Below are 13,121 nucleotides of genomic sequence, written 5' to 3'. Positions count from 1 at the left end.
GCCAACGCCAAACGCTGGTCCACTCTCGTTTGAAGGAAAGCCAACACTCTCGACACCGAGTATGAGCGAGTGGAATACCCCCTGGACTCACACCAGGCAAAATACGCCTACCAAGTACGGTAGTAAATATTCCCCGAAGAGGCTTTTCTAGCCTTGATCAAAGTGGGAATGACCTCAGGGGAGAGACCCCTATCCTTCAGGACCTGGCTTTCAACAGCCAGGCCGTTAAAGCCAGCGACTGTAAAGCAGGATGGAATATCGGCCCTTGAGACAGGAGGTCTTCTCGAAGTGGCAGATGCCACGGAGCGTCGACTGCCAGATTTACGAGGTCTGCGTACCAAGACCGGCGAGGCCAGTCCGGCGCCACCAGAATCACCGTGTGCGGTTCCGAGGCTAACCTGCGAAGAAGCCTGGACAGCAGTTGAATCAGTGGAAAGGCATACATCAGACGATACTGATGCCAGGGCGCCACCAACACGTCTGCCCGAGGATCGCGCGTCCTTGCAACGAACCTTTCCACCTTGTTCAGACGAGACGCAAACAGGTCCACATCCGGGAAAACCCACTTCGCGCACAACATCTGGAAGACATCCCGGGTGAAGGGACCATTCTCCCTGGTCCAGGGTCTGGTGACTCAGATAGTCCGCCTGCCAGTTCTCCACCCCCAGAATGTGAACTGCCGTTATCGCCGGGACGTGTGTCTCGGCCCAAGACAGAATGTCGGCTACTTCCCGAGCCGCTCGGGCACTCCTGGTGCCCCCTTGATGGTTGATGTAGGCCACCGCGGTGGCATTGTCCGTCTGAACCCGAACTGGACGGCCCCGAAGCCGGTCCGTCCATCTCAGAAGGCAAAGCTTTATCGCCCTCAATTCCAGAATGTTGATCGGAAGGGAGGACTCCTCCTTCGACCAAGTTCCCTGGGCGGACAGAACGCCCAGAACACCACCCCAGCCCGATTGGCTGGCATCCGTGGTGAGCACCGTCCACGATAATGGACGAAAAGACTTGCCCCCCCCCCCCCCCGACACCGCCGGGGACAGGAGCCACCACAGAAGATCCCTTCTGGTGCTGTGGCTCAACGTTATGCGCAGAGCCAGGGATTGCGGCCGCCCGTCCCACTCGGTCAGAATCTCCGCTTGGAGACCCCGCGTGTGAAACTGGGCAAAAGGGATCGCCTCGAAAGACGAGACCATTAAACCTAGACATCTCATGCAGAGACGATCGTCGGTTGTCCCTGAGGGACCTGACCTCGTCCTGAAGAGTCCGAAGCTTGTCCTCCGGCAGGAAGACCTTCGCTTGGACAGAGTCCAGAATCATTCCCAGGTAGGGAAGACGAACCGAAGGACACAGAGAGTCGACATCGGAATGTTTATAGTCCAACCGAACTCCTGCAGTGTCCGCATCGTGGCAGATAGGTCGGTCACCAGGCTGACTGGCGTTTGACCTTATCAGGATATCGTCCAGATACCCCAAGACAGCAATGCCCTGTGCTCGCAACAGGGCCAGAACCGGCGCCAGCACTTTGGTAAAAACCCGCGGAGCCGAAGCGAGACCGAAAGGTAACGCCACGAATTGGTAGTGATCCTCCGCAATGGCGAATCGAAGGTACCTCTGGTGACCCTCGAAAATGGGGGATGTGTAGGTACGCATCCTTCAGATCGATGGAGGCCATGAATTCCCCCGGACTCAGGGCAGCCACCACTGAGTGCAGGGATTCCATGCGAAACTTGCGAACCCGTACAAAGCGGTTCAGAGCCTTCAAGTCCAGAATCAGACGCACCTTGCCCTCCTTTCTGGGCACAGTGAACAGATTGGAGTAAAACCCCCGAAACCTGTCCCGATGAGGCACCGGGACCACCACCCCCTGGGCCCGCAGGTCCCGCACCGCCAGGTGCAAATCCTGCAAGCGCTCCGGAGACAGCTGAAGATTTGAGGGAAAAAATCTGCCCGCCGGCCGAGAGAGAAATTCGATCTTGTAACCAGATCGAACGATTTCCTGAACCCATCTGTCCCGAACGCGGGTCAGTCAAGGTTGTATGAAACCGCGCAGACGTCCCCCCACCCCAGAAACTGGTGAGGGCGCCCCTTCAGGCGGAAGTGGTATGGGAAGTTGGACCGGACTGGCCGGACTTCTGCTTCCCCGCCCACGGCTTCTTCTGGGAGCCTTGGACCTTGAAGGGCTTGCCCTTGGACTGTGACCGAAAGGACCCCTGAGAGGGCCTAGACGAGGAATTCCGTTTACCACGGAAGGACTTAGGCTTGTTGGACTGGGGCAGGATGGACTGGGGCAGGAGAGTACTCTTGCCCCCCTTAACCCCTTTTATCAGGGTATCCAAAGCCTCGCCAAAAAGGCGAGACCCCGCGTAGGGAAAATCCGCCAGCGTCTTGCGAGAAGATTGGTCGACCGACCAATTCTTCAGCCAAATCAGACGACGATTCAGTATCGCCACGCTGGACAGGCGCGCAGCCAAGGGAGCTAAATTCAAGTCCGCATCGCACAAGTACATGACACCCTGATGGATCTGGTCCACCATAGCCAACGTGGTAGGTGAAGCTGAATCAGCCACCAAGGTGCGCCTGAGCACCTTAGTCCAATCAGCAACAGCCTGTGCCGCCATAATGGAAGCAAAAATAGGCTTCAGCATAGAACCAGCCACTATATAGGCATGACGGGCAAGAGACTATTCTCCTGTCCGTAGGGTCCCGGAAAACCGGGGTATCCTCAGAAGGCACCGCAGTAGCTTTGTTCAAAACGGCCACCGCGTGATCCACCGGAGGCGCCACACACCAACGCTCGTCGGTGGCAGGCGCAAACGGATAAAGCAGTTTAAACTTATTTGGCATGGTAAAGGGCTTCTTTAAATTGCGCCACTGTTCATTAACCGTATGGTGAAATTCAGCAGGGCAGGGAAAAACCTGCGCCGATGTGCGAGTCTTCTGTGTTCCAAAAGAAGACACCCTAGCAGGAGGAGTAGGCTCATCCTCCAGGTGCAAGGTATCCTTTATGGAAACAATCAGCTCATTCATGAGTGCAAGCTCTTCAGGCGAGCCAGGGGGAGAAACATCAACCCCCTCCACCTCTGCCTCCCCCTCGGACCCCACAAGGTCCAAAGATGAGCGGGACCCCGAGAAGGGTACGCCAGCCACAGCAGCCACATCGCCCTCTGAATCAGAGGAAATGGATAACCTGGCCCTTTTTGCGGATCGTTCAGCCATCAGCATCTGCACCTGAGACACTAAAGAAGCCACTACAGTGGTCAGATCGGCCCCCTCGGGGGGTGCAGCAGCCCCCTGGTCCCCCACCAGGGCGGGGGGAAACTTGCTATCCTGAGAATCCATGCCCCAGTACAGAAAAGTAATAAAAGGTACTGGCCCTTTAAATACCACGGTGAGCGCAGCCCACCGCACACTGCTGTATGCACTGACCCCGCAGGGATAGACAATACTGAGCAAGGAGTGACAGGACAAGAAGGTAAAAACCTGGAGAGAGCACACCAGACTGCTGCCACCGATCGCTGTTCCCAGAGAAAGAGGAAGTGATGCAATGCTGGCTGACTGATATAGCCTATTGAAGGCTCCGGCAAAATGGCCGCTCGGCCGGGGGAGAAGGCTACAATAAAATGGCGCCGCCATGTGCATGGATGAGCACCGCCCGCCAAAATGGCGGCGAATGGCGCCAAAACACGGCGCTGCATAGGGACAGGGACGGTCACAGTAGCTAGTCAAAGAAAAAAATGGCGGATCGCTGCAGCGACCGCCGCTCACACACGTCTGCACACAAAAACTGCACCCAGAGCATAACAGCAGAGCAGGATGGCCCCCCCTCGCAGCCCACAAGCAGTGCAGCCACACAGGGATCTGACAGGGAGCTCGCAGTTACACAGACATGAAGGGTACTACACAGCCACAGACTGACACCCATACAGAAAGGTCCCCACACAGAAGGTGCTTACCGTACCAGATGGCGTGGGGAGCCGTCTCCAGCGACAAACCGCTATCAAGGCAGACAGGGAGTGCCGCAGCCAGGACGCTTGTGGACCGCAGTCATGGCGTCCAGTGAGGTAGCCACCTCACAGGCAGCATCCCTGCAGCGAACAGGGATGGGTCGTTCAATGTGCCAGGGTAAAACCTAAGCTGAACGCTCGATGGCAGGCTGGGGATCCATCTGGCTCTCAGCCCTTGGATCCAGGGCGGCCAGTCCGAGACCCAGCTCCGCATGACGATTCTTCATCAGAAGATCCCTAAACTAAGGCTGACAAAATAACAGCTAGCAAGGAAAAGAGAAAAATACTTGAAATAAAATCAAATAAAGGGTAGAAGGCTGAGACTGAGCCCCAGCACAGGAAAGCCAGCTACTCCTAAGCTAGGCAAGATCAAACTGAGTTGGGAATGCTGGTGCAGGGAGGTATTGACTAAAAGCTTTTGTATTAACAATTCTTGTTGCCTAGCTACTCCTACGGAGCAAAGGTCAATACCCATTGGTGAGGACTTGGAAGGGGGCGGCGACTGTCGGAGGACGCAAGAGAAACCTCTTTTGTAATTAATAGCCACCAGCTCCTTTGAAGATACCCTTATCTGCTACGAACTGAATAATTATGGCTGTTAGATTTAAAATGAGCTTCAAGCAGAGGCTATGATAAACAAAATGTAAGGAAAGTGCTGTACCCTGGCAGAGTCAGGACCTAAATCTCTGGATAAATAAAAACTTTTTTTATTGTAAAAAATCCAAGGCATACAGTGGCACGGAATGTCCCATAAAAAAAATATTGTAGACTCAAGTGAAAATCCCTGAAGATGGAACTGCATGAATGACCGAATTGCTCCAGGGAAAAAACACAGTGGGACTGGCTTAGCTGGCAATGGCAAGATGTACTGCAGGACTCCAGATGGAACCATAGTCTGGCTGGGGAATTCCACAGGACCGGAATGGGAATGCTTCAGCCAGCGAGGGAGCTAACTGGGGGAGTCTTGGGGAGATAAAGCAGCCGAGACTGGGAATGATGCCCCCCTTGCAGTGGGAACCGGACCGGTTGCCCAAAAGTGGATATAACCCTCAAGCTACAATGGTTATACAGTAAATTGACTGTTTACAGTCTTTCAGGCCATTTATAATTGAGGACTCTGTTCTAATCTTGATTAACTTGGTAACGCCAGAGTGATTTATGAATTCTGTTATTCAACACTGGCTGTTTAGATCTTTACAAGTTATTTCTGTCATCTGATTTATCACTATTCAGATGTTAAAATAAAAAATTAAGAAGTTGCGGCCTTTATATACCCTCTACAAACACACTACTAGCTGTTCTCAGACTTCCTTATGCCAACTACATTTCCCGTCATCGCACCTTAAAAAAAAAAAAAAAATCAGCCAATTTACCAGTGAAGATATTTTCCAGCTGATTTTACATGAAAATATGATCAAAGCTTTTTTGGCCATAGTTCTCTTGGGGGTCACTTATGTGAGTGCATTTGTGCTCTACCATTACCAAAATCAGCCAACACGTCACAGAGCCACTCCAGGCTCTTGAAAGATCCCAACCAGCCTGTGCCTAACTGGTAGCTGGCTCAGATTATGTGTGTGTGGCTGATAACAGGAGCCAGCCACTCCCTCACCAGCCCAGCGTTCCAGTGCGCACTGGAAAGGCAGAGCAGAAAGTACTGACTATCAACTGCCCTCTGATTTGTTTCTCAGTCAGCTCTAAACAATCAGCAGTCGTGTGATCACTTCGTTCTTTGGCTTAGGAGCTGGTGGGGAGTATATATTTTTTTCCCTTTAACAACCCCATACATATTCTTTAAAAGGTTCAGACCATCTAGCGATAACTGCCATAAGGCAGACCTGCCTTTAAATTTATTCACTGCTATACAGTATATGCTCCAACAGAGGCTAAATTGTAAAGTGGGGTGCAAGTTATCTCTATGTTGTGGGGAGAAATATTTAGTTTAAAACTATTTGGATGCCGCAGCTCCTATTTTCCCATAAATACCCTATATGGATACCCTTGAGGGCCTTGCAAAGGTTAATACTATTTTTAGGGACCTAATTTGGAGGAGGAAGTTACCAAGCATAAAACTAGAATTTTCACAATATCCTATCTATACAGGAGGATTCACTGTTCCTAATCCATGGATCTACATCTTAGCTGCCCAGTTACAACTAGTGGGGTGGACCTCTGAGATGTACTTTAAATCCTCCTACAGCTTATGCTCATTTAGGAGTAGAGGTTACCAACTTTTACACACGATTGAGATGCCATTTTGAAGGGCTTTGCAGGTAGAACTTCCTACTCTTTTTATTAATGTGCAACACATGGTATGCAACCAAAAATGGTTGGGGATTTCCTTCTTTACTAAATATGCCCCCATTTGGGATAATCCCATTTTTCCTGAAATTTGTAAGCTTCAGGGATTCCAGATATGGGAAAAGGCAGGAATTTGTACCTTGGAACATCTGTTTGATAGTGTTTTTTTTTTTTTTAATCCCTTGCATAATTAGTGACAGAATCTGGGATCAATCCCAAGTGGTTTTATCAATACCTCCAACATAGGCATTCTATTCAAGCTCAGCCTAACTTGGTCAAGTTTTTTTTTTTCCTCTATGCTTCTCATTAACACTATAATAAATGCGCCATCAACTAAGGGTGTCAGAGCCTGGACTTGAACCTGGGACCTCTCCTGTGTCTGGCAATGACTCTGCATGCTGAGCCATATTGCTTTGATCTCTCCTGTTGTCTATCTTCGTTACCAACTGTTACTGCCCTTTGGCTTGTTACTCAAATTTTGTGCGATTCCCTAACTGCTATATCTGCAACTTGCCCTGGGCTTGCTCACCTCCTGGTGGGGCGATCCTAAGGACCGTGACCGGGTACCAACACGCAGCAAAGCCCACCTCCACCATCAGGAGCTCTAGTGAATACAGGTTAGTACTTAATTCACGTATCTGTATGTCATTTGGCTTCAAGTGGTTGTAACAGTGATGCCTGCAGCTGCAGGCCTTACCCCTGCACTGTTTTTTTAGCTCTCTTGTAATAAAAACCAATGTGTAATTACAAGCAGCAGGAGGGGATGATCTTGGTATTTTGAATGCTTTCAAGTTCAGAGGAGGGGTTTGGGGGTCCTATTGACCCCAGATCCATCCAAAGAGTACCCGTCTGTCTATTGTCGTCACAAGGGAGGTTTACATTCCTTGTTCCAAAAACAAAAAAAAGTGCTAAAAAAAAAAAAAATAAAAAATGAAAGTAAAAAAAGTAAAAAAAAAAAAAAAAAAGTAAAGCGCCCCATCCCTTTGTGCTCGTGTGCAGAAGCGAACACATACATAAGTCGCGCCCGCATATGTCCAAATCACATGATCAGGATCGCCGCGATCGTGCGAGCGAGAGCAATAATTCTAGCACAAGACCTCCTAACTCTAAGCAGGTAACCTGTAAAATGTTTTAAAGCACCACCTATGGAGATTTTTTTTTTGTACCATAGATTGTTGCCGTTCCACGAGCGTGCGCAATTTTAAAGCATGACATGTTAGGTATCTATTCGGCGTAAAACATCTTTCACAATATACAAAAAATTGGGCTAACGTTACTTTTTTTTTTTATAAATTGTGTATTTAAAAAAAACAAAAAAAAAAAAAAAAAAAAAAAAAAACACTGCATTTGAAAGACAGCTGCACAAATAGTGTGACAAACATTGCAACGACCGCCATTTAATTCTCTAGGGTCTCATATATATATATATATATATATATATATATATATATATATATACATATATATAAAAAAATTATTATGTATATAATTTATTAGATTATAGAAAATCTTCTAGCAAAAAGATACTGATTTTAACTTGTAAGCAACAAATGTCAGAAAAAGGCCTGGTATTCAAGTGGTTGAACATGCGTCATTGGCCAGGGCGACCGGCTTTTTGTGCGTGCTGCTCCACCGTTATAGCTACTGGCCTTCAAGCCTGACTTCAGACTGTGACAAAGGGATTGATCAGGTACTGATCGGCAGACTTTTCTTGATCATTCCCCTTGAACAGAAACCGGAAATTCTGCCGCCTTCGGTCGGACCAGCTGCCGTATACATGGCCAGTTCTATTGAACCGAGCCTTACCGCCTGATTTTTAGGCCCATGAGTACGCGACTTTAGTGAAGGTGAAAGGAAAACCACATCTTCGGAAGGGGAGCATTCTCTATGAGAGAAATGCTAACTCAGAAGCTCTCCTTGGAGAAGTGCAGGCAGTAAGGATGACCATAGACCGAGAAACATTTTACAGGTACAAGAGGCAGTTTGGAGGAGCCAACAGATCAGGTTAACATTCCATGGAATCACCGGTGGACATACAAGGGGAACTAAGTGATCGTATATAAAAGGACACCGAGCAGCATAACCATTCTCTTCCGAGTCTTCCAGTCCCACTGTGCCTTTCCTCATGGCAGGGGAGTGGTCTACTCAAGGAACTTTGGCATGTGGTCCCAATTTATTTATCTAAATGTGGATAGCGCAACTGTGTTTTATCCTTAACTTGTTCCCGGCAGCCGCAGATTTACTGCGGCAGGCAGCCTCTCCTGCCGACTGAAGGGCGCAATGATTTTTGACCTGGACCTGGTGATCGGTTCGGAGCAATGTCAGACTGTCCTGTGCCTGTGTTTTGTAAACACAGGCACAGGAAATTATGCTCTTCCCTCGTGGAACCCTTTTCGGAGAGAAGAGAGCATCTAACAGTGAGTACAAAAATCAGAACACTGACACCAGTACACATATGCACATTTTGATGGGTCCCAGCGAGACTGTCCACTCGCAGGCTCGTCCCCATCCATCAGGGCACTGTCGTGGAGAGGCCTAGTTCTGGACTATAACCTGCTCACGCTCGATGGCCAGGCTGGGAGACCTTAAGGATCTAGATTATCTGGCTGTTGCTTGTAGTTCCTTAGGATCTAACCAGTTAAAAAAAAAAAAAAAATCAAACTTTCCCTGTTACAGCCAAGACCGAAGTCCCAGCAGGGAGCTAGGTCCTATCCCTGACTAGTACTAGTCTGGGCAAGTTTTTTTCTGCCTAGTGTCTATCCCTAGGAGGATCCCTACGAGTCTATGAATAGGGAGAGCTGCATCTGTCGCGATCGAGAAAGGGGTTTTTGCATTGATGTTGCCAAACCCAACTTTTGAGTCAAAGGGTCCTTTGCATGTGTACATACAGTATAGCAAGGATCTCCAGCTGTTGCGGAACTACATGTCCCAGGAGGCATAGTAAAACTGGCATTCACAGACATGACAAGGCATGATGGGAATTGTAGTTCCTGAACAACTGGAGGGCCATAGTTTGGAAACCTCTGCAGTATAGGATATCCATTCTGGATATCAAGCGTACGAGAGCCATATGCCACTCCATCAACACAGTAGTGCAGGACGACCGGCATCAGTTCCAATTTTTGGAAAACAATTAGGATTAATCCAGGAGCTCTGCACATTGCTTGAGCTATCCCACCAAGGTCTGGCAGATAGATATGACAGCAATGACAGGTTGCTAGGTGGGGGCTGCTAGGGAGAAAAAGGTCTTGGAAACCGCTTCCATTATTTTCCACAGATTTTTATAAACACTAGGATGTCCTCATCCAGACAGAAAATTACTTAATAGGGACAGCCCACTTAAGAAACTCCACTTCATAAGGTCATTGCTGAGCAAAACCCTTAGGAGTAAAACTGTTTGTTTTGTATGGTGGCTGGTCTAAATCAGACAGTTTGCAATAGCAACGACACAGGCTGGGGCCTTTTAGAGCATCCCAGACTGGTAACTTAACATATTCAGGTGGCTTCAGTTCTAGGCATAAAAGCACTGTGTCAATAAGCATCCTTAAAAGGTGTTGTAAAGTCAGAAGGGATTTTTATCCTAATTCAATGCATTAAGATAAACCTTCTGTGTGCAGCAGCCCCCTTGATGATTACCTGAGGCCCATCTCTATCCAGCAATGTCCACGACTGTCTCAGCTGTCCGGGACTCCCCTCCTCATTGGCAAACAGCAGCGGCGCTATTGGCTCCCGTTGCTGTCAAAGTCAACTAGCCAATCAGGAGAGAGGGTGGACATGGCCGACCTGCAGCTCTGTGTCTGAATAGATACATGGAGCTGTGATTTGGCTTGTGTGCCCCCATAGCAAGCTGCTTTATGTGGGAGCACTCACAGGCAAGGAGAGCCGAAGAGGAATGAGAGAAGAGGAGGATTTAGGCTGCTCTGTGCAAAACCAACTGCACAGAGCAGGTAAGTAGAACGTGTGCTTTTTTTTTTTATTGAAAAAAAAAACGGACACTTTACAATCACTTTAAGCTTGTTCTTGTCAGCAGACTGAACCACCTCAGACACAAATTCATCCAAAAAAGATAGGGCGGGGTTCCCATTTTCCTCAGCTGAGTGTGCAGACACAGCTGGTGGTAAGCCAAAGATGAACACTGGAGGAAAGGGTTATTGCTCAAATTCTGACATAGTTGCAGAAAAGTTCTCTGTGGACACAAAGATGGGCTTGACATTTGAGAGAGCCAATGAAGATTCAGAGGAGCATGTAAACCCGAAACGGGGACAGTGATCCAGGTTCAAGTCCTTTGGGAGGAACACCAAGCTGAAAACAGAGCGGTTAATCCATTTGTGAGCTGAAAGGTTTTATTGTGGTACCTAACTGACCAGGAAATATGCTGTCAAAAATACAATACCCATAACAGGAGATTCGTCAATACGTGCTGTATAGAATAGATTTTTATTACAAAGGATTTCTATAGCACCAACAGTTTACGCAGCGCTTTACAACGTGAGGGCAGACCATACAGTTACAATACAATTCAATACAGAAGGGATCAGAGGGCCCTGCCCGTTACAGCTTGCAATCCAAAAGGGAGGGTCAAGTGATACAAAAGTTAATAACTGGGGGGGAGTGCTGATGGAGAAAATAAAAGTACAGTTGTTAGGTAGAGGCAGGATAGGCTTCTCTGAAAAGTTTTCAGGGATCTTATAAAAGTGGATAGAGAAGGAGATAGATTGGGGGGCAAGGAATTCCAAAGGATAGGAGAGGCTAGGGAGAAGTTCTGGAGATGAGCATGGGAGGTGGTCACAAGGGAACTAGAAAGCAAGGGGGTCTTGGGAGGAAAGAAGAGAATGATTTGGTTAGTTAGCTGGCGGCCAAGTTGTGGGTGCTTTGTAAGTTGTTAGTATTTTGAATTTAATTAGTTGAGTGAGTGACAGCCAATGGAGGAATTGGCAGCGAGGGGTAGTAGACACACTTGCAGTTAGCAAGGTGGAGGAATCTGGCAGCAACATGCACGATAGACTGAAGGGGGGTAGCCTATGTAAAGGTAAGCCAATAAGGAGGGAGTTGCAGCAGTCGAGGCGAGAGATAACCTGGGAGTGGATTAGGAGCTCTGTGGTGTCATTGGTTAGAAAGGCGTGCATTTTGGAGAGGCTGCAGAGGTTGCGGCGGCAAGCTTTGGAAAGTGAGAGCAGTAACTGAGATCAAAGCTGTAACATTTCTTGAGGAGGTGGTCAACCGAATCAAAAAGGCAGCTGAGAAGTCCAGAATAGTGTCCATTGGTTTTTGCTGTTAGTTTGTGAATTTTAGGAGAGTAGTTTCTGTGGAGTGTGGAGGGTGAAATCCACACTGAAATGGATCAAGAATGTTCTTCTTAATGAGGTGGTCAGTCAGTTGGTTTTAGACCAGGTGTTCATGGAGTTAGGAGGAAAAGGAGAGGAAAGAGATGGAGCGTAGGTTGTTAAGATTGGTGGGGTCCAAGAAGGCTTTTTAAGTATGGGGGTTGACTAATGCATGTTTTAAAGAGTTGGGGAAGATGCGAGTTAGAAAATGTAGAATAGAGCCAGAGGGTAACCCCAGTTATTTGAGAGGAAATCGGGTCCAGGGGACAGATGGTTAGGTGGGCGCTAGGAATAAGAAATAAAAGGAGTAGCAAGGTTGAATAAGAGAAGTGTTGAGTGTACCTGTGGACATGGGGGGGGGGGGTTCTGAGTATTTTTTTTTTTTTTTTTAATAGCAGCAGCATGTAGTTTGCAAAAGCATGAGTACTTACATTGTCAATTGTAGCAATAAACAGCAATGCTATGGAGGTTATGTGGAAGATGATAATAAAAGCCAATACAACCAACATTTTCAATATGTTCTTCTAACAGACCAGGAGGAATCTGCAAAACAAAAGCCAATAATTAGCATTATAAACTAAATACAAGTCAAGCTATGGATACACAGTACAACCAAAATGTTTGGATGCCACAACACAGTATACCCAAATTGGGTATTTTAGTTCTTAATGGGAACTGAAAATGAAACAGAAACAAGCTTTTATATTTTCTAAGACTGCATTGCTAAAATTGAAGTTCCCAGATCTAGTCACATGTGGCAATTAAAATGAATCACATGACACTACCCAGTGAATTTTATGCTGAAATTGCAGTAGGAGATGTGCGACTCCAGAGCAAACAAGAAACTGCAGCACAAAAGATCCCTCCAATATATAGTCTCAAAAAAAAAAAAAAAGAAGAAGACACGAGTTAACCAATCATCTTGTAAAGAGGAAATAGTGTTCCTGAGACTGATTTTACTGCAAACAAAAAAAGGTGGATATCATTTAAAGCCCAACTGTTCCCGCACTAGTTTAAATGCTCTTTAGATCTAGGGGTAAAAAGGTACTCGACTCTCCAATTTGGACACCTTCCAGGCTGTCCTCTAATCACAAGAGCTCCAGTCTGGGCAGTTCCGCAACATAATCATGTTCAATGTAGGTCTTTTATTCCTGTATTGTATGCAATGGTGGGGAGCATGCAACTGCTGCTGAAAGAAGCTTAGATAGGAGGCTGTGGGGGGACTGACTGAACTGCCGGAGAGAGCATAGAACCCTTGCTGTGGAGGGAGGGTACTGATAAGTCTTTTTTTTTTTTTGCTGTGAATTGTGTTTTAGAGGTCCAGATCTGCATGTAGTGTTTGCAGAGGTCCAGATCTGCATATAGTGTTTGCATTAAAGCCAAGTCCAAGAGCTAGTAGCCCATACGTTTTGCCAAAAAAATTCATAAACTGACCGCCCAGATTTCTCAACATACTTTACAGGTATTGCAATACAAGAGAAACAAGTAACCCAAT

The 13,121-nt window shown here is 47.4% G+C and overlaps 1 protein-coding gene across 3 annotated transcripts in view; it reads right to left on the bottom strand.

Annotated features, from left to right (window-relative positions):
• EMP2 (epithelial membrane protein 2) overlaps window positions 1–12,182 on the bottom strand; it is a 594,685-nt gene extending 582,503 nt beyond the window's left edge. For all 3 annotated transcript variants that reach the window (XM_082260705.1, XM_082260706.1, XM_082260704.1), the window contains exon 1: window positions 12,058–12,182. In XM_082260705.1, the coding sequence (XP_082116831.1) occupies window positions 12,058–12,135 (78 nt within the window). In that variant the 5' untranslated portion in view covers window positions 12,136–12,182. The remainder of the gene's footprint in view (window positions 1–12,057) is intronic.
• Window positions 12,183–13,121: the final 939 nt, after the last annotated feature.

Source organism: Pelophylax lessonae (assembly GCF_965119305.1).
Source record: "Pelophylax lessonae genome assembly, chromosome: 6".
NCBI classification, from domain to species: Eukaryota; Metazoa; Chordata; class Amphibia; order Anura; family Ranidae; genus Pelophylax; species Pelophylax lessonae.
Note: the sequence above shows the minus strand (reverse complement) of the source record. Positions and strands in the feature narration are given on the sequence as shown.